The sequence below is a fragment of the Etheostoma spectabile genome, chromosome 19 (genome assembly GCF_008692095.1).
Source record: "Etheostoma spectabile isolate EspeVRDwgs_2016 chromosome 19, UIUC_Espe_1.0, whole genome shotgun sequence".
Lineage (NCBI taxonomy): Eukaryota > Metazoa > Chordata > Actinopteri > Perciformes > Percidae > Etheostoma > Etheostoma spectabile.
Window position 1 is genome coordinate 4,444,392 of NC_045751.1, and position 22,438 is coordinate 4,466,829.

The window sequence follows — 22,438 nt, forward strand, 5'->3', positions numbered from 1 at the left end:
CACTGGTGTCGTATGCTGTCTCACCGGACTGGCCGACTGGGACACGTATAATGGAACAGAGCCATCCTTAGGAATTCAGAACACCTGTGCATCTCTATTTCTGTCCAGCAGGGGGCAGAATAACTACATAATTAAAACTAGCGTACACACTACAGTCTACGCCAGATAGCCCTGTTATCTGCTACGTACTTACACAGAACAACATTGTGTCGCCTTCCAAGTTGTGTTTCTGAAAACTACAAGTAAGTTCAATATTCAAACGTTAGCATAGTTGCTAACTTCTTAGTGCTGGGAAGGTAGTGTGTAAACAGTGTGTTATAACATTATTTCTACAACAAGTTTAGTTAGCCCCGTTTTAGCTAGGTTACATGAATTTCATTCAGTGTCTAGTGTACTTTAGGCTAGCTATTATTTGCGTAATATCGCTAGAACGTGTTTAGTAAAAAAGTGTATTTAATTGTATTAATATTTTGTAATAATAGCATAATTTAGTTAGTAGAAAAACATGTAGGATAAAGCAAAAAAACATAAGGAAACGCAACGATAGGCCACAAACAATACTGGGTAAAGATATGTACAGACTGTATGCTTTATGACAATTAACATATCAATATTTGCATTCAAGAAACGAATTTAATTGAATAGGCCTATGTTTTGTCAGTAACTTGCTAAAAAGATCCATAAATAACTTCATAATATAAATAAATATAGCTATCTATAATTGGCTTTGTCTAAAGTATTAAGAAAATCATTTTTCTTTACAATTCTGTTGCAGCGGTCTCAAACATTTCCTGTTAAGTGACAACGCCAACTTGCTCACTTACCTACAATTTCCATTTGTCATTTCAATGCTTTTTTTCTCATAATTCCGATTTTCCCGGTAGCCGTGAAGCAGCATCTGCTTCCAGTCTCCAGGCCACACAGCGCGCTGTCCGCAAGATGAGCAAGAGGGGTGTGTGTGTGCGTGTGCGTGCGTGCACGTGTGTGTCTCATATTTGATTTCTGTTCTGGATGCTTGGAAAATATCACGCTGCTTTATGCAAAATACGTTCTGCCCTTTGTATTACAATAATCTATGAAGACTCACACATACAAATGTGCATAACACCTTTACACACGTTTACTATGTTACCACATCATTGTTAATGAACACACCACTGTATAAATCTGACTCTGAGCACCCCTTGCTGGAATTAATATAAATTACACCAATGCCACATCAGACGGGGTACTAATAATAGATCAGGTTCAATACCCATTCTGTGCAGATGGGTCTGCTGTGATCTGAGGGCGACGTTAACAGCTGATGGATAACAAAATATCAACGTAACAATTCTTTTGTCATTTTATGTAATTTCTGTCTAATAAGTTGTTCTTTCTGTGTTCTGTAGGAAGCGTCAGATCAGTGTCACTCTGCAGTCGGATAAAGTGAAGAGGAATGTCCGCTTCATTCTCCTGTTTAAAGATACAGAGATGAACATCTCCGCAGCTGCTGGAGATGGACAAGAAACTCACACAGTGTCATCTCGCACTGCTGGGACTAAATACACATTCTCTCTCTTCTCTGTGTTTGAGAGCTTCAGACGCAGTGGAGGAAGCTTTACTGCAGTTACTGGTAAGATACTTCAACATTATGCAGTATAGCAACTCAACACTACTGTAAAACTGTACAATCTGCATTGACATTTAACATAATACCGTATTCCTTACACAGTAAAAACAATTCACCCAGAAAGATCAAATTTGAGAGTCCTTGAGTTCTTATCACACAGTATTATTGTGTAGGTCTCTGGTCGCAAATGCTGAGTGATCTGTTTTAGTTCTGTATTAAATGTGGCACTTGGATTCACAAACAGAATTCTTTCTAATTTTAACACCTGTTGCATTTCCTGTCTCTCATAGTACGCATTCATTTTCATGTGGGGATGCAAAATGGACCATTTTAACACTCAGAGGGTGTGGGTTGACAAACTTATTCCCGTATTGTTTCTGTTTCAGCTCGTCCAAATGCAGAAATCTTCAGATGATTAGATATTTATAACCTTTATTAAACCAGGACTAAAGGACTCATTGAGATTAAAAAAACGTTTTTTCCAAGAGTGTCTTGGCGAAGACCAGCAGCATTACAAATAGCAGATTGCAGACATAAAACAAATGGAGACACAGAACAAAGTACAGAATTAGAAGATATCAAAAAACATTCTTTGCAATCAAAACATCCACATAGTATGTACCATCACTTTAAATGTGTGCCATAAAACCAGCTTCTAAAGCCTCAGGTGGTTTTGCAACTGATTTCGAGCCAAGGGATCAGCATACTTACTCTCACTTCTCTGCATCAGAAGCAGTGGAGGAAGCATTACTGCAGTTACTTGTAAGATACTTCAATACTATGCAGTATAGCAACTCAACAATACTGTAAAACCAGTATATGAAATATTCACTCATTGAATCTGCATTGACATTTAACTTAATACTGTATTCTCTTACACAGTTAAAACAATTTACCCAGAAAACATAAAATTTGAGAATACTTTCTTTTTTTTTTAAGATTGAACGGTGGAGAGATGGGGGCATGACACACAGCAAAGGGCCGCAGGTCAGATTTGAACCCGAGCCTCTGCAGGACTCAGCCTGCATGGGGCGCACGCTCGTTCTGGGTGAGCTAGAGGTCACCCCAGGGATCAACGTACCTAAATGCCCATTTTCAGTACAGTAAGAACTGTAGGGACAGTTGCATGTGTGTGTATGACAATAATATATATATATATATGTGTGTGTGTGTTTGTGTGTGTACTATAAAGCTCATTTGAATTTGAGAGAAGGAAAGAATAGAATGCAGGATGGAATTAGAGGATCACAGCCATGGGTTCTACAATGATGCAATAACTAGTATGTTTGAATAAATTAGAATGTTGAGGTGTTATGTTATTATAAATAGAAGTCCCTGTAAAAATTCACCTCAGTATCTCCCACACTCCCACAGAGGACACCTGGACAGCTCTGAAGCTCTGAAGCTCGAGGCGGGCCGCGGCAAAACCACCGGTCAAAGCTCTGCAGACCCTCAGATACATTCTGATTACACAGATCAGGCTGACAACATGCATGATGCTGATTTCCTTTCATTTTCATCTTTTTTTTCCGACTGTGGTCAGGCTTCCTGTGGGGCTCCCCGCCCGTCTCAGTTCTGCTGGGATGGTATACTGTTGACGTGGAGGCCAATCACCTGGCTGATGGGCTGGAGAAGTGCTAGCTCTTCAGACGTCTACTGGTTACATATTTAACTTTGCTTCTACAGCATTTCCCTGAAATGACAGAACAGTTATCCTGTATGTAACCAACCCAGTAAGTAGCCCACTGGTGACTTGAAGTCCAGATGTCTAGGTTCAGTGGTGGAATAGTCTGTACCTACGTGCATTTACTGTAAGTATTGTACTTAAGTACAAATTTCAGGTACATTTACTTTACTTGAGTAGTTCATACTACTTATGGTGGTATTGCTACTTTTACCAAAGTAAACTTTCTGAAAACTTCCTCCACCACTGGTAGGTTAAAGCCAGGCTAACTCTGTCTGAAAGTGGAAGTCTTTGAGGGATCCTGGTCCCTTTAACATCTAAGTACCTACCTAGATGTTATACTGTTGGGACCTAGATGTCCAGAAGTCTTTTTACTTTTCTACCAAAAATAGCTTTAACCTGTCTAGACACCTGCAAGTCACCGAGTGAGTGATTACTGGGAGACATCTGAAAAAAGTTTCACTCTTCAACCTGTTCCAGCCAGGTGTTACCCCTTCATGTTAAAAAAATCATGCTCACTGTGTTTTGAGCTGTTTGGGGAGTGGCCTGCAGCGGTTTTGGTGAACTGTATTCTAGGGAGGCATAGGCCGTCTCTCAGGGGGTAACCCTGGCTTCTCGGAGCCTCTGCTGATGGTGGGTGTTTGGGCTGTGGGGAAGGCTCAGCCCCGCTCTGAAGCCCTGCATGGTGACATCATGTGTCGCTGTGTGGAGGCAAGCCACCGCGGCTCCGTGGACTTGTTCCTCTGGAGCTTGAGTGGCTGCTGACAGCAGAGTGCGATGATGATAGGCCGGTCTTCAATGCTGCCCAGGAGCCAGGAAGTCTGCGTGCCAGTCCGCCAAGCTCAACTTCAGACCTCCGGTGTATCTGATGTAGGATGCTGTGGTAGGATACACACACCAAACTCCACCAATCTGACCTCCAACTTTGGATTCTAATTGGGCTTTTCTTAAATTGGTCCCAGGATGTTTGGTGTCACCATCATTTAAGGATTACTAATCCCTCCTTGAATATACTATTCTATATTTGGCATAATGAAATTTTATATTTTTATATTATACAGGTTTTCTGCAGGTTAAATGAGAAACTCTGAGGGCCCGCAGAAACCCTGGTTATCGTTGTTATGCTGTAAATTAATTTAACAGTATGTATTGTTACAATTAAAGTTAGAGATTTACTTATTAACTTTCCACATTGTGTCTGACTGTTTATAAGGAATTTAGCAACAAAAACTCTGGGCTTTTCTCATCCAAATTTGTTGTGAGTCCTATCTCTCGCTCCTCTTTGTCTCATCCTTCGAAATTACATATCTTTCTAATACTAATACTAAAACTCCTTGGCTTTGATAAGTAACATGGTCCGTGTGAGTCGAATGTTATATAAAAACAGAACGTGAACTACGGTTTTATAGTTAAACCAGGTCTCTTACTGTAGGTGGGTTTTCTAGACTTAAATATGTTTCTAATGTTAACTTCTAGTTTGGCAAAGTTGTAATGAAGCTTATCAGAGGTTCAGTCAGGAAGACTCTATATGCTCTTATTCATTCACTCTCTCTGTCTCTCATTCACCCACTTCTACTCAATCAGCTGACTATGGGCAGTCACTCTTTCATTTAAACCAACCAGATTTTCCACGGCCTCCATGAGCCAACCATATCATTGCTGTCCATCTTTTAAACCTTTCTCCTTTGCTGCTGCCTCCATCCCCGTCACCTTAACATCATTCCCAAAGCAAAACTCACTTCATCCCAGCTTAGCAATTTGTTACAGCTGAGTGATATTTTTGTTTGGCAGTTACATTTTTAATTGTTACATGATTGTGATTATGTGTGAGAATACTTTGTATATTTCTGTCTGTCTAAAACAAAGAAATGCGACCAAGCTTTATTCAAATATACTTCCTTGTTGTTTGCTCAGTCCCAAAGAAAACAACACGAATACAATACTATTATATAATACAATACAAAGGAATTCTACAAAATACAAACCCAGTAGGGCACCTGATCTAGGCATGACTCCTCCCACCCCGGAACAACATGGTGGAAAAGGAAAAGCTCTGGAGAGAAAAACATCCCAGAGGGAGTGGTAACAGGGAAATCGGGAGGACTTTGGCTTCACAGCTGCAGTGTTTGCCTTGGCTGCCTCACGGGTCACGTTTCACGTTCATTACCAAGGTAAGCTCCCCTGTTGTGTTGTGCAGTGATTTATGTGGTACATCAAAACTTGCAGGATGATGCATGTTAGTGTTTGGATTTTATTGGTGTATCCAAACCATGTTTCAAGCTAAGCTTATAGAGAGTTCTTGAAAGAGAGTGACTGAGTTGTTACTGTGCAGCTGGACTTTGGTCAGCGAGCAGCTTTGAATTAGTTAGAGTTTATGATGAGGAAGTTCAGATGGGATTAGAGTTCTACCTGTGCTTGCATTAAACAGCTCTGAAAAATGAGTTTGCCTATATTGTGTATTTTGTAAATCTCTTCATTTTTAAGTGATTGTTAACGTTACTATAGACATTTCCTTGTGAGTCAGAATGTAAATGATTAATTTCCCATTAGAGTTAACACTGATCTTCTTCTTTGAGGTCATGGCCTCCCCCAGCGCTCTCCTGTCAGAGACACAGTTTCAGTGTTGCATCTGTCAGGAGGTTTTCTCTGAGCCTGTTTCCATCCCCTGTGGCCACAGCTTCTGCTTCACCTGCATCACATCACACTGGGACCACGGCCTCGCCGTCAGCTGTGCCAAATGTCAGACAGTCTTTAAGGGCCGCCCAGAGCTTTGTGAGAACTCCTTTGCCAAGGAAATGTCAGAGCAGATCCGAGCGAGAAAGCAAAACGTTGTGATGCCACAGACAGGGAAAGTCATATATTGTGATGTGTGTGTGGGGAAGCAAACAAGGGCCCTTAAATCCTGCATTGTGTGTCAAACCTCATATTGTGAGAGTCACCTGGAGCCACACCTGAGAGTTCCAACGTTGAAGATTCACAAGCTAATCCAACCTGTGGCAACGCTTGAGAACCGGATGTGCAAAAGGCACCAAAGGCTCCTGGAGCTATTCTGCAGGAGCGACCAGAGGTGTGTGTGTGTGCTGTGCACCGAGACCAACCACCACTGTCACGACACCGTCCCAGTGGAGCATGAGAGTCAGGAGAAGAGGGTGAGCTCATGAATTCCTTATAATCATTGTGCCATTATTTCTTCAAATATATTGGCCACCATTGATTCAGTTTGGGGTGAAATTCTTGTTCTGATGTTCAGGCTCAGATGAAAAGGCTCGAGGCGGATGTTGAGCAGATGATTCAGGACAGACTTCAGAAAGTGGAGGAGATCAAACATTCTGTGGAGCTCAGCAAAGTAAGTTGACATATAGATTATTAATTATTAAACAGCCTAAGTATAAGAATGGAAACAAAGAGGCCCAACATGTGCAAGAGTGTGTGCATCGCAGAGAAATGATTGGTACTACTACAGTAATGGTCCCAAAACATCTAAAAATATTTATTAATATAACTTTGTTCTGCTCCAAATCTATCTGTATTGCTTCTACCTAAAGAGCCCCTCTCCACACATAATATTATTATTAAAATAAAAAAAATGTTCTTTCAGAAATATGTTGTCTTTTTTTCTACAGGAAAAAGTTAAATCAAATTACATTCTTCCATCTACTCCTTCATTTAAAGAAATTCAGAATATATGAATGAGCAAATTTTTGTTTTGTTTTAACTGCTAGACACAAGATGTCTTACTTTACAGTAAAGCGTGTTTTTCAGTAGCCTATGTGTGCTTTGGAGGTTTCAAGTTTTCACACTGCACACGTGTAAGTAGCAAACTGGAACTGGACCATGATTGGTTTCCAAACTCGTGATGTCACAGAATCCTACTCCTTCGTCCAATAATTAACTCAGATTTAAGGTGCGCACAAAGAAATCCTCAAGTGTCAAACTGTGCACTTCATTCTGCGCAGTGAGAGACAAACATCTAGGGGAAGTAACAAGAAGCAAAACACACTTTTGAATGCAGGGGACTTTAAATTAACAACATTCCCAGAGCATGCCGAAATCAGCCTGTGCCTGAAAACACCCTCAGACCCCAGAGGGTTAAACAAACCACTTTTTTTGTCCAATGTCTTTAGGAAAACGCAAAGAGAGACCTAGTGGAAAGCATGGAGGTCCTCTCCACTCTGCTGGGCTCCCTGGAGAGACGCCAGGCTGAGCTGGCCGAGGTGATCCAGAGGAAGCAGGCAGCAGCAGAGCGGAGAGCTGAGAGGCTCATCACAGAGCTGGAGCTGGAAATCACTGAGCTGGAGAGGAAGAGAAGTGAGATGGAGCAGCTTTCTCACACTGAGGACCACCTCCATCTTCTGCAGGTCAGGAGTCGTCTCACAGCAACATCTTTGAATAGTTATACACAGATTCACAAACATTTCATCTTGTCTGGCCTCTTATCTGCTTTTTTTCTCTCTTATTTCACGTCTTTGTGTCAGAGCTTTTCAGCTCTGAGTTTTCCTCCGACTGCCGAAGCCTGCTGGACGTCGTCGTCCATTCAGACACATGTTTGGGGACTGTGAGGAGAGTGGTGGCCAACATTGAACAGCAGCTTCAATCAGCTTTGAAAAAGCTTTCCACTCAAGGTATTCTTCTAAAAAGATTACTTGTCAGCATCACTACATTCTGGGACAAAACAGACACTTGACTACATGTACATGAGCATTTGTTTCATTTTCTTTCCATGTTCCCATTAATTTACAGATCATGAGAAGATGAAGCAGTACGCAGGTATGGTTGTCTGTAAAGAGACTTAGCATCTGTCATCAGCCTCTCTCTCTCTCTCTCTCTCTCTCTCTCTCCCTCTTCTTCTTCTCTCTTCTCTATCTCTCTCATATGTTTTGTCCTATTTCTGAATCAAACTAAATATGATGTACCGTGAAGGACTCCATTAAATAGTGTATCAATGAGTGGACAAACAAGAGAATAATGTTGAAAAACTGAAATAGACTGGGAATATGATTATATAATTGCAATAACATGTAAAAAGATTTCACTTGAATAATTGCTTTTTTTATTAATAGTTTAGTCTGTATGATATCAATAACAAGTTCCCAAAGCTTAAGGTGACCCCTTCTTATTCCTGTTTCAGTGTGCTGATGTGCTGCAGTCGGCACACTGACTATTATTGCTCATACTTAGTCTTCATCTTTCGCCACATTTTTGTTCCGCTTATAGTCACGGAGTGTTGCCAACACGTGCACACAAAATACATCAAAATGTAATGGTCGGGAATAGTGTGCTATCCGTTTTCAAAGAGATTTGCAATGTGGTTTTCACGAAATCTGAACAAAACGGCACAAAATTCCTCATAGACTTTAATGGGAAATCGCTCATTGCTCAAAACGCCCCCTCTTTGGGGCCGTGCTGCGTCGCCATACTTTAACGTAGAAACATAATTAAAGTTTAAACCGAAGACAAGACTGTAGTATTTATTGGCTAAATTGACATTCAGATATCAAGCAAGGTTTCTCCCAAATCACAGTTTACGTTTCGTCCAGTTTTCAGACCGTTTCAGATTTTCCAATGTGTGTGCCTGTGGCCGGAATGGTGGGAGTTAGATTGGAGGACAGGGGGGGGGGGCAGCTGCAGTACGATTCTCGATACGATTCTTTTCCAAACAAACTGCTGTCTCTCCTCCAGTTTTTAATCTTCAAACATCATTGTTGGTCAAAATGTAGGGAATCTTGTGCCAATACCAGACGTGTAACTATGGAGTTCATCGGACTTAAACTTTTGGCCGTGTTCACACCAACTGTCAACAGAAAAAAGAGAAAAAATATATCTGGATTCTTCACTGAGGAAATCGCCATAGCAACAACTTCTGACACACACACACAGCTATCATGGAGACTCTTTCCTGTAGGCCGTGTTGTCCTCTCCATAGATATATCTATGGTCCTCTCTTTGCAGGACATGTCAAACAGTAAAGTTAGCTCAGATCAGCTGTGACTAATGATATTAAATACCTGTGGTGACGATGGCCTTTAGTCAACCATTGTTTAGTCAACCAGTGTCACTTTAGCAACACGTACTGCCACAGGAGGAGGAGAAAAAAAAGGAGAGGACAGAAATAAAGGAGGAGAGAAGATGAAGAAAGGAGAAGAGGTGTCATTTGTCAGCTAACATGATGTCACAATGGACCAAATCCACCAGACTCCATGTAATTAAACAGTCATTGTAGCATCGTGAAACACACTTCATTCAAAGACGACAGAACCCAAATAAAACTAGGAAAAGGTTTTGGTTTTTGGTCTTCTCTACACTTTTCCAACCATAACAACTCTAGTGTTTGTTGAAATAAACACATACTTTACCGATTTACATGTGAAAATACGTTGGCTCTATACATGCTAAAAGTACGTTTCTTTAAATGGAGTCTGGTTGGTTTAGCGCTAGCTACGTCATAGCTGTTTCTGGGAAACAGAAAGATCTTAAATAGGTTTTAAAAAGGTCTATCTCTGAAGGGTTAACACACTTAACACCTATTATTTTTTATTATGTTTTAATGTTAGTCAGATGTGCACCAGGTAGTAGGCACACTGTTAAAATCTCTTTTCTAGTTTTTGTTGTTGCAGTGATTCATTTTCTATGACAATCAACTAACTAATTAATTGATTAATTGCTTCACCTTTTTATTTAATTAGTGCCATTAGTATACCATCAAAACTCCAAATCATCTGTGCACATGCATTTGTTAAAGGGAAAGTCCTGTGTATGAGGACAAGACAGTGAAGCTAAACTCCATATAAACTGTCTACTGTCTACCAGCCGATGTGCGTCTGGACCCCAGGACAGCCAACCCTTGGCTGGTTCTATCAGAGGATGGGAGACAGATCTGGGATGGAGATGTTGACAGAACCTGGTGGACGTACCAGAGCGCTTTGACACAGCACCATGTGTCCTCGCCACTAGGGTAAATAAAGACATACTGTATGTTTAAGGATGTTGTGTATTTCTGCTTATTCTCAGTGACCTGACCCTCTCTTGCACTGCAGGGTTTCACCACTGGGAGGCACTACTGGGAGGTAGACGTGGGAGACAAAACAGCGTGGGACTTGGGTGTGGCTCAACAGTCTGTCAACAGGAAGGGTTTGGTCACTTTGAGTCCAGAGGACGGTTATTGGACTATTTGTTTGAGGAAGGGCAGAGAATACCGGGCATGTGCAGGACAAGCCGAGCTGCTGTGTCTCTCTCAAGGCCACAGGTTGTTGGGCTGTTTTTGGATTATGAGGACAGAACAATGTCCTTTTATGACGCAGAGGCCAAGTCACACATCTATTCCTTTATAGGGGTCCAATTCACTGAGGCCATGTTTCCCTTTTTTAACCCAGATATGTGTGACAACGGCAGCAACAAATCACCACTTATCATCTGCCCTATTAGTGGAGTCAGTGGAGGAGAGGATATAGATGACATTACAATATAATGGCAAATGTTCAGTGTCTGCTTTTCATGGTATTTTTTATATTAAACATGAACTGTCCTCTCTTCTCTCTCACTAGTTTTTGAATTGGACATTTTGTGATCCGTTCACAATCATATCACACATGGGTCCTGATTCTGACTCTGCTCCTCCCTCAGTAAACTGTAAACTGGTGTATCTGTTGTATGCGCTTGCCTCTTCTCTTCCTCCTCCTTTTTATTCTTCCCTTTGCTCATGCTCTGCTTAAAGTAACACCTTGAGCACAGATCTTAGACCTGCCTCATTCCGTAATACACATTGCTCAGCCATTAAAGGCTAACCCACAAAACTGACTCCAGACCAAGTTGTAGCTTTTACAACCTGTCAATTGGTAATCAGATTAGCACAGCGATGGGATTAGCCTCAAGGCAGATGGAGCACTGAGACAGACTTCAGGATTGAGTCCTGGGAGGAAGCATTATACACACATAGAGCACTGTACACTCACAGGTATGTCACTGAGCTAAATGTATGCACACAAACGCACAGTGATTGCAAGTCATCATGTAACACTTGTCAACTCCTAAAATAATTTAGGAATTAGGGAACTATTCTGTTCAGAGAGGGGTAAAAGGGGTTGGGGAAGAAGGAAGGGATGACTAGGGATTACAACTGATATCAGTCAAGCACAGGGCGGAGACACACAAACACACACACACACACACACACACGTAGAGAGCCTACATGTTACGCGGGGATAATGCAAGAGCACTACACATTTCTGTACCGGATGTAAAACCTCTTTGGATGACCAATTAACAAGGGTAAGTCAAATATCTTTTTTTCAAAATAGTTTTAAATGTCTGTTACTGTAAGAGGGAACATCAACATGCAAACCACAGTCCTACAGTCCCTGTAACTGTACCGGGAGGATTTCTGGTGTTTGTCACTATTTGTGTGGCAATGTCAAAACTAAGAAAATACATTTAGGAGATCACATTAGGTTGATAACTTTATTGAAAATGTATAGTGAAGCTAAAACTGTTGGGGATGATAGCTTCTTTGATTTCCAGTGTCACTACCACAGTAACCTCAGTATATACAGACCTTCATTTCTTGGGTTTGAAGTGTAGGCTATCTATGTATCTATGTAATGGAAAGCAGTGCTTCCAACAGCTTGGACCTGGATAAGCCTGAAAGAATCATTTATTAAAGCTTTATAATGAAACAAATGTAAATGTAACAAGTCATGGTCACAAGATTGAGTTACATTTTTGGTTGCTCTGTTTTGTTGCAGTCAGAAGAACCTTTCATGCAACCATTTTAGTCCACATTCCAGTTTGTAACTTCACCTGGATGGAGGCCGGTGAAGCAGCAGCGGCTATCACTGTGACAAGTTTGCTATTATAATGTTCAAAAGGCCGGAGCTTTCTGATTGGCTGAGCCTGAGTGGAGGGGTGTGATGTCGCCAGTAATGGATGAAACAGCCGGGGATCTCCCAGTCAGAGACGTGGGACCAATGAGGGGGGGACTGATGCCAACGGCCCCAGGTTTGTGTGTATAGCGCTAGGCCATCATCTGTGTGTGCATGTACTTTAAAAGTTCCACAGATTAAAACATCGAGAAAATTCTCCAGAGTTGTGCTAGATTGGCCCTAAGTTATGCCAAATATGCTTTAAAATGAGCTCTTTATTACATTCTGTGAATACATATTCCCAGTCCTGATTAAATCTGTCACTATGTCACCTTTCCCCAGATACCCTGCGTGATGTGAAGTCATGGAGGAAGCATCATGTGATGAAGACAAAAAGTAAACCACAACAAAATACTTTTCAGATTTCCACTTAAATTTCCAGACTCTACAAAGCATACAAAAAGACATTTCCTGCTAAAACAACTCTCTTTTCAGTTGTTTTTGCGTCAAACATACAAAGAAAGGGCTATTTATATTTCTAGCTGCCTCTCTCTCTGTCACTCTCTTCAGCAGATCCTCAGCGCCGGTTTCGGTTTCCCAGAGAGCATCTGGAGGACCTGTGTCTCAGACTGCAAGAGGAAAACAGTATGCTAGGACAACACACTCGTATACAGGAGCAGAGGCTACGCAGGTAACAGAAACATTGACACATACCGAAATGACAATATATAGACATTTGGGTGGCACATTAATGTGGCATTTCAGAGTAGCTTGGGAAAAAAGCTCAGTTGCTGCCCCAGAATGTGATTTAAAGATATCCAGTATTATTTGTTTATTAAAGAGACATTGGACAGCTTCTTAGCAGTACCAGACTTAGCCTAGCCTCTTTATGTTTCTAGTCCCTGGGAAGGAAACCATTAAAATAAAAATAAAACAGGGTATAAGTCCCCTAATATGGCTGATTTAACCTCCCTCTCCCCCTCTTTGGTTCAGGATGTCCGCAAGACTGATTCGTCTCCGTCAGGCCCGTCCTGGGTCCAGTGCTGTGAAGGAGAGGGACATGGAGGACACCATACAGGAGCTGGAAGCCCGCGTGGCTATGCTGGAGAGCCAGAAAGCAGTGCTGCAGAACAAGCTGAGCCTGGCTAAGCAGCACATCATGGACATTGGGGGACGCACACCATACAAGTTCAGTAAAGGTGTGTATGTTGCACATGAATGTAGGCCAGGGGGAGAACTGCTTTCTCTTCCATCTCTGACCTCCCCCTCTTCTTCTTTAGGTAAAAGTATGGAAGTGGAGGGCGGAGTCAGGAGGGCCGCCCAGACTGCCCCGCCCCGCTACGGACCCACGCTGGAAGACACCAGGGCAGAGATGGAGAGATTGTAAGTGTGTGATGTAGAACACTGAGCAGATGTTTTTCTAAACTCATGATTACATCACTGGTCGGCTTCATTCTATTCCCTGACTCATTTTTTTCCCTTCTCTATCCCGCCTTTACTCCCAAATCCTCACATGACTCCCTTGCTGACCACCCTCTGCCCCTCATATCTCTCCCTCCCAGCAGGTCCAGTGTGACAGAGCAGGTGAGGGCTGCCGAGCTGGAGCTGACTGCCCAGGTGCTCAGAGACACGCTGAGAGAGAAAGAGAAAGAGATAGAGGGAACTGTGAGAGACATAAGGAAGCAACAGGCTGACAGACACAGGTGGCTACAGCATGAATACATTTCAGTACTTGTAGGGAAGCACTGAGAAGCAAGTGATAGTTTTTTCTCTCCTCTGTTTAGACTTAAAGTTGTGAAAAAAAGGTTTTGCTGGAGTCTTTCTAAGATCCTTTCAAAAATTAAAAAATCATCTGTGAAACAGGTGGGAGGAAAAGGTTTCGCAGTATTAATTTACTACAAGAGGTTGAAGTGCACTTCATGTGTACCCCATGTTCTAAATAGGACTAAAAGCATTTATGTTTTCTTTCAGTTGTTAAGAGTACATAAAGAAATTAAAACCCACCTGGAAGAAAACATAAATTTCTTTAGTCCTATTTAGAATTTAGGGTAGTGGTGCAATTCAGTCTCTTGTGGACTAAATGAGTATTACAGCAACAAACTGAAATTGATTTAGACAAAAAGATTTCCTCTGCCAAAACTGGCCACCATTTTTGCAGCCAGCACTATAACTGCCTGTACAACAACCATGTCAATAAAAACAATGGCTCCTGTTGTTATCTCTGTCAGAATAACTATTAGAGAGAACGTGGATCAGATCCGTCTACAAAAGCAGCTTTCAGACAAGAGCACTGCCCTGAGAGTCACCCAGGAGAAGTTCAACAACCTGCAAGAGGTGAGATGACCTTATTTGTCTATAAATCATTTTGATTTGATTAAATCAGCTTAAGAATTTTGGGTTCAGTACTTTAGTCATTTACACTTATATCTGTTACCTTATGATCCACAAAAGACAAATTTGTGAATCGTTCTTCTTTCCTTGCAGGCTTATGAGAATCAGCTGGAGGAGGTAAATGGCCCCCTACACAAAACACTTTATGAATATCTTAAATTAGTAGTCTGATGCTTTTCTCTCCTTACGTCGAGTGTGTTGTGCGTTCCTCCCAGAGTCAGAGATCACTGAGGGAGAGCCAGGGAGCTCTGCTGGAGAAAGTGGAGGAGCTGACTGAACAGCTGAAGCAGGAGAGACAGAGAGCCCTGGCACTGGAGGGACAACTTACCACGTCTACCCTGTCTATACAGACCCTGGACAGGGTACCACATCTGCATGTATAAATCCTGACAAAGAAACAATAGAGATCATGTAACACGATTTTAAATATTTCATTCTTTCCCTTTCAGCTCCAGGATCGGATATTAGACCTGGAGGGAGAGAGGGATCTAATAAAAGAAAACTATGACACTCTGCTAGAGAGGTGAGAATTAAAGTCCTCTACTCCCTGCAAAACAACCTCTAAGATGTCATGGAGCTATGAATGTTGAGATATGGTTTATATCCATATGAAAAAGTATTTATGTATTCAAGTTGTCCTAACATTTGATTACTGAAAGTTCCTGAAAGTTTCTCATTGTACTGTATGTTAATATTAACCTTTTTCCTTCCTAGTACTTTATCTGTGCGGAGCAACTACGAAGGCAATGGTGAACAACATACAGAAGTGAATCAGAGGAGGGAGGAGGAGGGAGAAAACATCCGGGGGATGGACATCCAGAGACTGGAGGAAATGCTGCAAGCAGAGAGGGGGGAGAGGGCCAGGCTGGAGCTGGAGCTGGAGAAACTGAGACGAGACAAGGAGATGTTAGAGGAGAAGAGGGAGCAAGAAAGAGGTAGGAGTTTGGAAATGAGAAGGAATGGATTTGAAGTTAGTTAAGGAAGATACATTTAATTTTATATCAATTTATTTAGATTAGACCCTAACACCTGAAACCTCAACTCGTCCACTGCCAGAGGCAAAGATATTCTCCAGTAGCAAAAAAAACAACAGTACATTCATTTACAATCCCAGCCATTTATTTATATGTGCTTTGTTCTGTTGTGAAGCGTTTTCTGCGACAACGAGAGACGGACGAGAGCATCTGGAACAGGAGGTTGTCCACTACAAAGAGCAGGTTTCTGCTCTGCAGGACAAACTGGACTCTGTCACCAAGGTCAGAAAAATAAAAATAAATAAAAAATAATATACTGCTCAACAACCGTTTCACACATCAGTCTCTTATTTGATCTGTGTCAAAGTGTCATCTATTTTCTTCTCTCTCCTCCAGGAGTTTGACATGAGTGTTGAGGATCTCAGTGAAACTCTTATACAGATCAAGGTTTGCACTATTTCTTATCTCTGTTAGGACTGCTTCAAAACATAAAACACATTGCACATAAACTTCATGCTTTCCGTGCAACTACAGGCATTTAGGATGCAGCAGGAGAGCAGGACGAAGCTGCATTTCCTCTGGGCTAATGAGAAGGTGGAGGATTCACCCCGGGAGCTGGCAAACATCCAGGCATCGCATGCTGAGACTGTGCTGGAACTACAGAAAACCAGAAACCTTCTACTGCTGGAGCACCACATCAGTAAAGACCTGCAGGTACACACACATACACACTCAACACAAAGTCACATACATGGACACAACACTCCTGTCGTTCTCAGCTTTCTTTAAATTGTCCATCTTCCTATTTTTACCCTCCAGTTGTCCCCAGCTCATATTTGACCCAATTTCAAAATGTTTCTATATCAGAAATTTGGGTTTTCTTTCAACCACATTGTCCAAATAAACTAAAGTGGATGGTTACCTACAATGCTGTTAACAAGTTAAATAAATAGGGAGTTCACTACTTTCATGGAATTTGGGTGTTTTAGTCAATTTCATAGCATTTGAAGAAAAAACAACTGATAGAAAAACTTTGAAAAAAGTGACAAATGTCAAAGTGACTAAAAGTCGAAAAAGTGACTAAAAGTTGAAAAAAGTGACTGAAAGTAAAAAAAGTGACAAAAAAGCAACAAAAAGTTGACAAAAGTGACTGAAAGTAAAAAAAAATGACAAAAATGTTTTAAAAAACGGACAAAAAGTCAAAAAATTGATTAAAAGTCAAAACAAGTGACAAAAAAGTGTCAAAAAATTCATAAATGTCAAAAGACAACCAAGACATTTACTAAAGTATTTCATTTAAAATGTTGAACTGCAAAAAGTTGCAGGTCGACGGCAAGACAACACAAGGGTTAACTGAACTTGCCTTGGATCAAACTCTGTTTACTTCCCAAGGAAGAGCTAAACACAGTCAACCAGAAGATAGACAGAGAGAGGGAGGAGAGCAGGAGGAGAATGGCAGAAAAAGACAAACTTTTATCAAAAAGAAGTTTTCAGATCAACGCTTTACAAGGTATGAACAACAACACTCATTTCTGAAGTAACAGGGGGGCAATGTCATTCCTAATCAGATGATCAGAGAGTATGCTGTCTATCACTGACTGACATGCAGGTAGTTAGCATCAGAATCTCAAAACTCTTTACTTTTCAATTTGTACCCTAAAGCTCAGTTGAAAGAGTTAGCATACAGCCCCAGGAACTACAAACGGACCATACCAATACAGTACACCTGGCCAGCTGGAGACCAGGAGGTGGTACAGCCCATTGAGGACGACCTACCTTTCTCTCAGCTGAGGGCTGGGGAGTCACTGTTGGAGATCCACCTTAAGGTACAAAAACGTTGCACCTGAATTATTGTGTTGATGTTTTTTGATGTTTTTTTTAAGTCTTTTGGAGCAAATTTCCCATGAAGTCAAAATCGTTTTGGATTTTTTATACCTCCAGGCCGCCACCTTCACCCCAGCAGGGCTCCGCACTATGGGCAGCATCTGTCGTGAAGACATTGTGACCTTCTGCACCTACAGCCTCTTGGACTTTGAGGTGCACTCCACCCCTCTGGTGTCAGGCAGTCAGCCCAACTACGGCTTTACGTCCCGCTACGCTCTAACAGCCAGAGAGCTGGGCAGGCTGGGAGGCCAGGGGTCAAGGGTCAGAGTGGAGCTCCACCAGGCGATAGGAGGGGTCAAGTTTGTGACACATGGAAGTGGGCAGATGTCCTTCATGGGTGCTATGGAAAGGAGAGGGGAGCGTGTTGGTGGACATGTCAATATCATAGGTGAGTAATGTGCTGGATTTTATGCTTTCCTCCCTGCACACAGTTTGTTGTCATGCAGTGAAATGCAGTGATTGCCATTGTAATGCTCCTATTTATTACACAATGCACCATGTGTGGTTATCCCCATTACTCTGATAATTAAGTTTCAATTTTGTCTGTCTCCAAGGCTCCGAGGGCGAACATGTTGGTGTTGTGGATTTCTGGGTGCGCCTGTTTCATGCTGCAGAGCCGACAGACACTGTGGCAGAGGGAGGAGCTGACAGGAGAACAGCAACATGGAGGAGTCCCGTGCAGATCTCTCTTGGCTGGCAAGATGCTGGTCAGGAGGTAAAATAGGGTCTCACTTACTTCTAGTGGTGTGTAGCCATGCAGGTTGTTTGGGTTTTATTTCTCCAGACGCTGTTACTCTACCTTACTGTGAACATTTTTTAACTTAATTTTTTGCCGCAGAAATACTCAGTGAGAAAACTGTTCACAGTGAGGTCTGTGGATTAGCTAGTGTCACAGGGATGGGGTTTTTGGAAACAGGCTTTTTCTTTTTCTTTTTTTCAAAGTGCCACTTTTTAATGCTGTTTGCAGGAGTTACATGACTACGGTGGGGGGATCCCCAATGAGTTGGTGGTTATGTTGGAACGCTGTGTGGGCCTTAACGCTCGCTGGCCTGGACTTCTTCCTGATGCCTACCTGACATACAGGTTGTACGACCTGCCACCTCACGTCTCTCAAACAGTCCCGTCCAACAGTGACCCCGTGTTCAGTGACATCACCGGCTACCCACTTGCCGTAACAGCTGATGTGTTGCACTACCTGAGGTATGATGGTCTGGAAACAGAAAATGAACAGAAATGTAGGTTATACTGAAGAGGGCATTCCCTTGTTGTGATACAGCCTTCTTACATCTACATTTTCAAGGTTGTTTGCAGACAAATTAACTCTTGGGCCAAATTAATCCTTTAGTATCCCTTTCTCAATCAGGTTTTATAAAATTAATCCTTTTGATAACCCTTATCTTTGCAAAATAATGACAACATTGAACTCTTCTTTTGTCCAGGTCCAGCAGTTTGTGGGTGTATGTGTTTGATGACAGCGATGACCAGATACCGCCAGCCTATCTGGCCAAGACCCCCATCCCACTGCAAGCCCTGGCTACAGGCAGAGAGATCAGAGGTGAGGGAGAGAGAACAGTAAAACAATTACAGTATTCATCTCTTACCAGATGAAGCATTTATTTAGCTAAAGGTGGAAGTCAACATGTTATTATCAGCAGTTTCGAGGAGTTCTTCGCTCTGTCCTGCCAGGTGACTATGTTCTCAGGGATCCAGCTGGTGGACCTCGGGGCTTGGCTAGGGTCTGGATAAAATGGAAGTACCCCTTCCAGCCATCAGTGGACACTGTGCTGGGCGGACAGGGAAGACAGGACAGAGAAATGGAAAGCACTGAGAGGGAGGAGAGGAGGAGAGAAGAGTCTGAAGCATCACAGAGGCCTATAGCCAAGCCCAGAGTGAAGGTGATCTTTGTTCTAGTGTGTCAAAATATTTAGGAATTACCAGCAGTGCTCTGGGGAACTATACATGTATTTTATGTACATTTGTGTGCAAGAAGAAGTCATCCGAAATCAATATGTAAATGTTGAAATGTAAGATGTGTTCAAATATATATTCCTGTTCCTTGGCTTAATACCTGGTCTTCTGTGGCTTTACCACAGACTCAGCTATTTGAGCCGAGAGAAACCAAAGCAGTGCAGAAAGAGAGTTTGGTAAGGTTTTAAAGCGCCCACAAAATTAGCAAATCCATGGATTAACTGTGTTTCCATGATAATTCAAGCATAAAACAACTATTTGGTTTACTAGTGTATTCGCCTGTTTACAGCCTCGGCCTCCACCTGTGAAACAGAAAAGATCACAAAACATACGACCAGAGCAACCCCCCTCGGTGAAACCGCTGGCCACGGACAGGAAGAGATCCACCAAAAGGTCACCTGACCTTTACCACGACACAGCACATCAGACAACCGAGCCCAAACTGACCACACACTCTGATTTGCCAACAAGAAAGTAATGTGCAGATTTGGTTTTCTTTTAATAATCCATTTAATTATTCGGTTGTTTTAGGAGTTTTAGGTTTTGTGTAAAAGGAAAAGAGGAACTTTGTAGCTAGCTGTTACTGTTAATTGATTTATTCTCATTTAAAATCTTCACCCAGCACATCATCGAGGCGAAGCTCTGCCAGCACTGCCAGGACTCAGGTAGGAGCTCTTTCTCTCTCAACAGGGCTTAAAACAATATATGTGGAGTCATTTTCACAGGAAAGAAATGTTAGTTCAAGCAATGTTGTGGAAGGAGAAACAGGAGCATTCAGAATTAGAAGATAGGTGAATGGGCTTATGTCGCATTTCTTCCTCTCAGGACCTTCCCTCTGTGGGTCAGGTGTCAGTAGAGGAAGAGGAAGAGGAGGAGGAGAAGAGGAGTGAGAATGGTAATTAAACTCTAACTATTCTTATACACACAATAAGCCTAACACCTGCTTTAAGATTCTTGCAGTGATTTGAAGTCTCACTCTGCCATTGTTTATACATAATATGCAATTTGACCTGTACCTGAAACATGCTATTTGTTGGACTATACAGCTGCAGCAGGGGACAGTGATGTCCCAGAAACGTCAGAGTCAAGTTCCTCACAGAGCGACATTATTATCATGCCACCAAAACGGAAAATGAAGAAGGTACAACCAAAGTAACTGCTAGTGAGAGAAAATGTATGAACGAAAGAGGAAAAAAAGGCTCAGCTTTTGCTATTATTGTCATTTGTAAATGTGTGAATCTAGTATGAATGAGATAATATGATATAAATAGATAACTATGTTAGTTTTATGTTTCAGGGAGACAAGCTGAGAGTCGAGATCATGTCCCTGATGTTTGAACAGTCCTCAAACGTGGCGCTGGACAAATCAGTGCAGCGTGTGTATGTGGAATACCGGCTGCTGGGTGTCCCCATGGAGACGACAGAAACACCCATGTCCCTCCGCAAACCCACAAATGGGGAGGAGATTCACTACAACTTCACACGAGGTGAGAGTGGGTGAGCTTTGCAGCTTTGTGTTTGTTTCTATAACATTTCCATTATTTATAACCCCCAAATATCTGTGTGTGTTTCTCTCAGTGATTTATGTGGATGGTTCCCAGTCAGCTCCACTCAGACAGTATCTTTACACCATGTTGGAGGGCACGGACCCCAACCAGGGCAGGTAGTGTCATTTCACGTGTTAAAGTATGAGTCATATAAGTTTATGTCTCTGCGCGTTATGGATTTCTCTAGACCCAAACCCCCAAATTGAAGTGTGTATGTCTGTGTGTCTGTGTGGAAAGGTTAAAGTTCACAGTAGTCAGTGAGCCGATGGACGATGAGGAGGAGTGTGTGGACGTCGGACATGCTTTTCTGGACCTACGGGAACTTCTCCTCACTGGAAATGATGTCAGCGATCAACAAATTGATGGTAGGGGTTGTATTTGTGTTTGATACCCAGATTTTGCACATTGCTGTGTAGGCCTACATTTTTTTAGGGTCCTTTATTAACCCTTTCTTGGATAATGTTTGAAAACGTAGAGTTTTCTAATAGTCTGTCTGTCCCTGTGTCTCTGTTTCCTGCAGTGGTGAGTGTGGATGAAGACAAGGAGGTGATAGGAAATCTGAAAGTGTCTCTGGAAGCAGCGAAAGCTCTGACTGGGATATACCAGGAGTTTCACCAGAAGAGAGAGACCAAGAAAGAAGATGACACAGATGAGGAAGAAGAGGAGGAGAAAGAAGAAGAGGAGCAGAGGGAGAGAAGAAAAAAGATATAATAGTGATAGATTATGAGGATGATGGTGACTTCTGAAAGCAATTAGTATGAGAATAACAGAGAGGTTGGGTTCTGTATGAACTGCTTCTAGCAATTCAATAAAAAGTAATTTTTGAAAGGCATTTGAGGCTGTTCTTTGAAGTTATTTTATAGATTTGTTTAGTCTTTTTAAGTTTAGGTCTTTCAATCTCCCAGTTTATCCAGTACATCTTTATCATGTATCTGATTGACAGTATATTTTATTATACCCCAAAGTATTTTTAAACCCCAAATTCAGAGCAAAAATCTATCAAAAAATTATTTGGTTGTGTGTAAAGTCATTAGACTGATGATGATCTTACAACTGATAACTTGCCTTTTCAAGAATATGTTATTTGAAGGGCTTGATAACATGGTGTTCTTTCACCTATCTAAAAAGCTTGTTTTTAATAAACTCACGATTATAACTGATACATGGTAAACCAGGTAAGTCTACCAGGTTGTGTTATTCCAGCACAGGAGCATTGGTCTCTGGGTATTTGAGTGTAAAGCGGACTTGCAAAGAGAGCTAACACAAGTAGGCCGAAATGTGAATGCATTATATTTAAAAAATATATTTATTAATTCATCACAAAGACTGAATACAAAATATTAAGCAAATTGTAATTTTATTAGCCTACTTTTATTTTTTAAAGAAGAAAGTGTTAATGTTAAATTTACAATTTTTTTTATCCATCATGCAGTTTATGTTTTGATTATTACTCAGATTAAATCAACCAAACCACATCTCAATTTATCACGTTTAAATGTGTCTAAATTAACCTCGCGAGACTG

At 41.7% G+C, this 22,438-nt stretch overlaps 1 protein-coding gene and 1 pseudogene across 4 annotated transcripts; both read left to right on the forward strand.

Annotated features, from left to right (window-relative positions):
* Positions 1–89: 89 nt before the first annotated feature.
* Positions 90–10,933, forward strand: LOC116707048 (E3 ubiquitin-protein ligase TRIM39-like; annotated as a pseudogene).
* Positions 10,934–11,174: 241 nt separating this feature from the next.
* Positions 11,175–21,722, forward strand: rpgrip1 (RPGR interacting protein 1). 4 transcript variants are annotated; one of them, XM_032544180.1, is made up of 31 exons: positions 11,175–11,561; positions 12,035–12,287; positions 12,494–12,547; positions 12,722–12,842; positions 13,145–13,350; positions 13,432–13,534; positions 13,714–13,854; positions 14,380–14,485; positions 14,636–14,659; positions 14,758–14,904; positions 14,992–15,065; positions 15,257–15,477; positions 15,692–15,798; positions 15,913–15,963; positions 16,051–16,230; positions 16,909–17,026; positions 17,179–17,342; positions 17,458–17,788; positions 17,955–18,115; positions 18,368–18,600; positions 18,840–18,955; positions 19,087–19,295; positions 19,494–19,544; positions 19,658–19,842; positions 19,991–20,033; positions 20,194–20,263; positions 20,415–20,509; positions 20,666–20,855; positions 20,947–21,031; positions 21,153–21,280; positions 21,436–21,722. In XM_032544180.1, the coding sequence occupies exons 2-31, from the start codon at positions 12,200–12,202 to the stop codon at positions 21,624–21,626; spliced, it is 3,993 nt and encodes a 1,330-aa protein (XP_032400071.1). In that variant the 5' UTR covers positions 11,175–11,561; positions 12,035–12,199; the 3' UTR covers positions 21,627–21,722. The 4 variants fall into 4 exon arrangements, with proteins under 4 accessions (XP_032400071.1, XP_032400070.1, XP_032400068.1 ...); XM_032544179.1 differs by having other exon boundaries at positions 13,717–13,854; positions 19,979–20,033; XM_032544177.1 differs by having other exon boundaries at positions 11,176–11,561; positions 19,979–20,033.
* Positions 21,723–22,438: the final 716 nt, after the last annotated feature.

Coding starts and splice junctions, on each gene's coding strand:
- rpgrip1 (XM_032544177.1), top strand. CDS start 12,200: ATGTCGCCAGTAATGGATGAAACAGCCGGGGATCTCCCAGTCAGAGAC. Junction 12,288..12,493: donor ACTGATGCCAACGGCCCCAG/GTTTGTGTGTAT, acceptor ACCTTTCCCCAG/ATACCCTGCGTGATGTGAAG. Junction 14,486..14,635: donor AGTTCAACAACCTGCAAGAG/GTGAGATGACCT, acceptor CTTTCCTTGCAG/GCTTATGAGAATCAGCTGGA.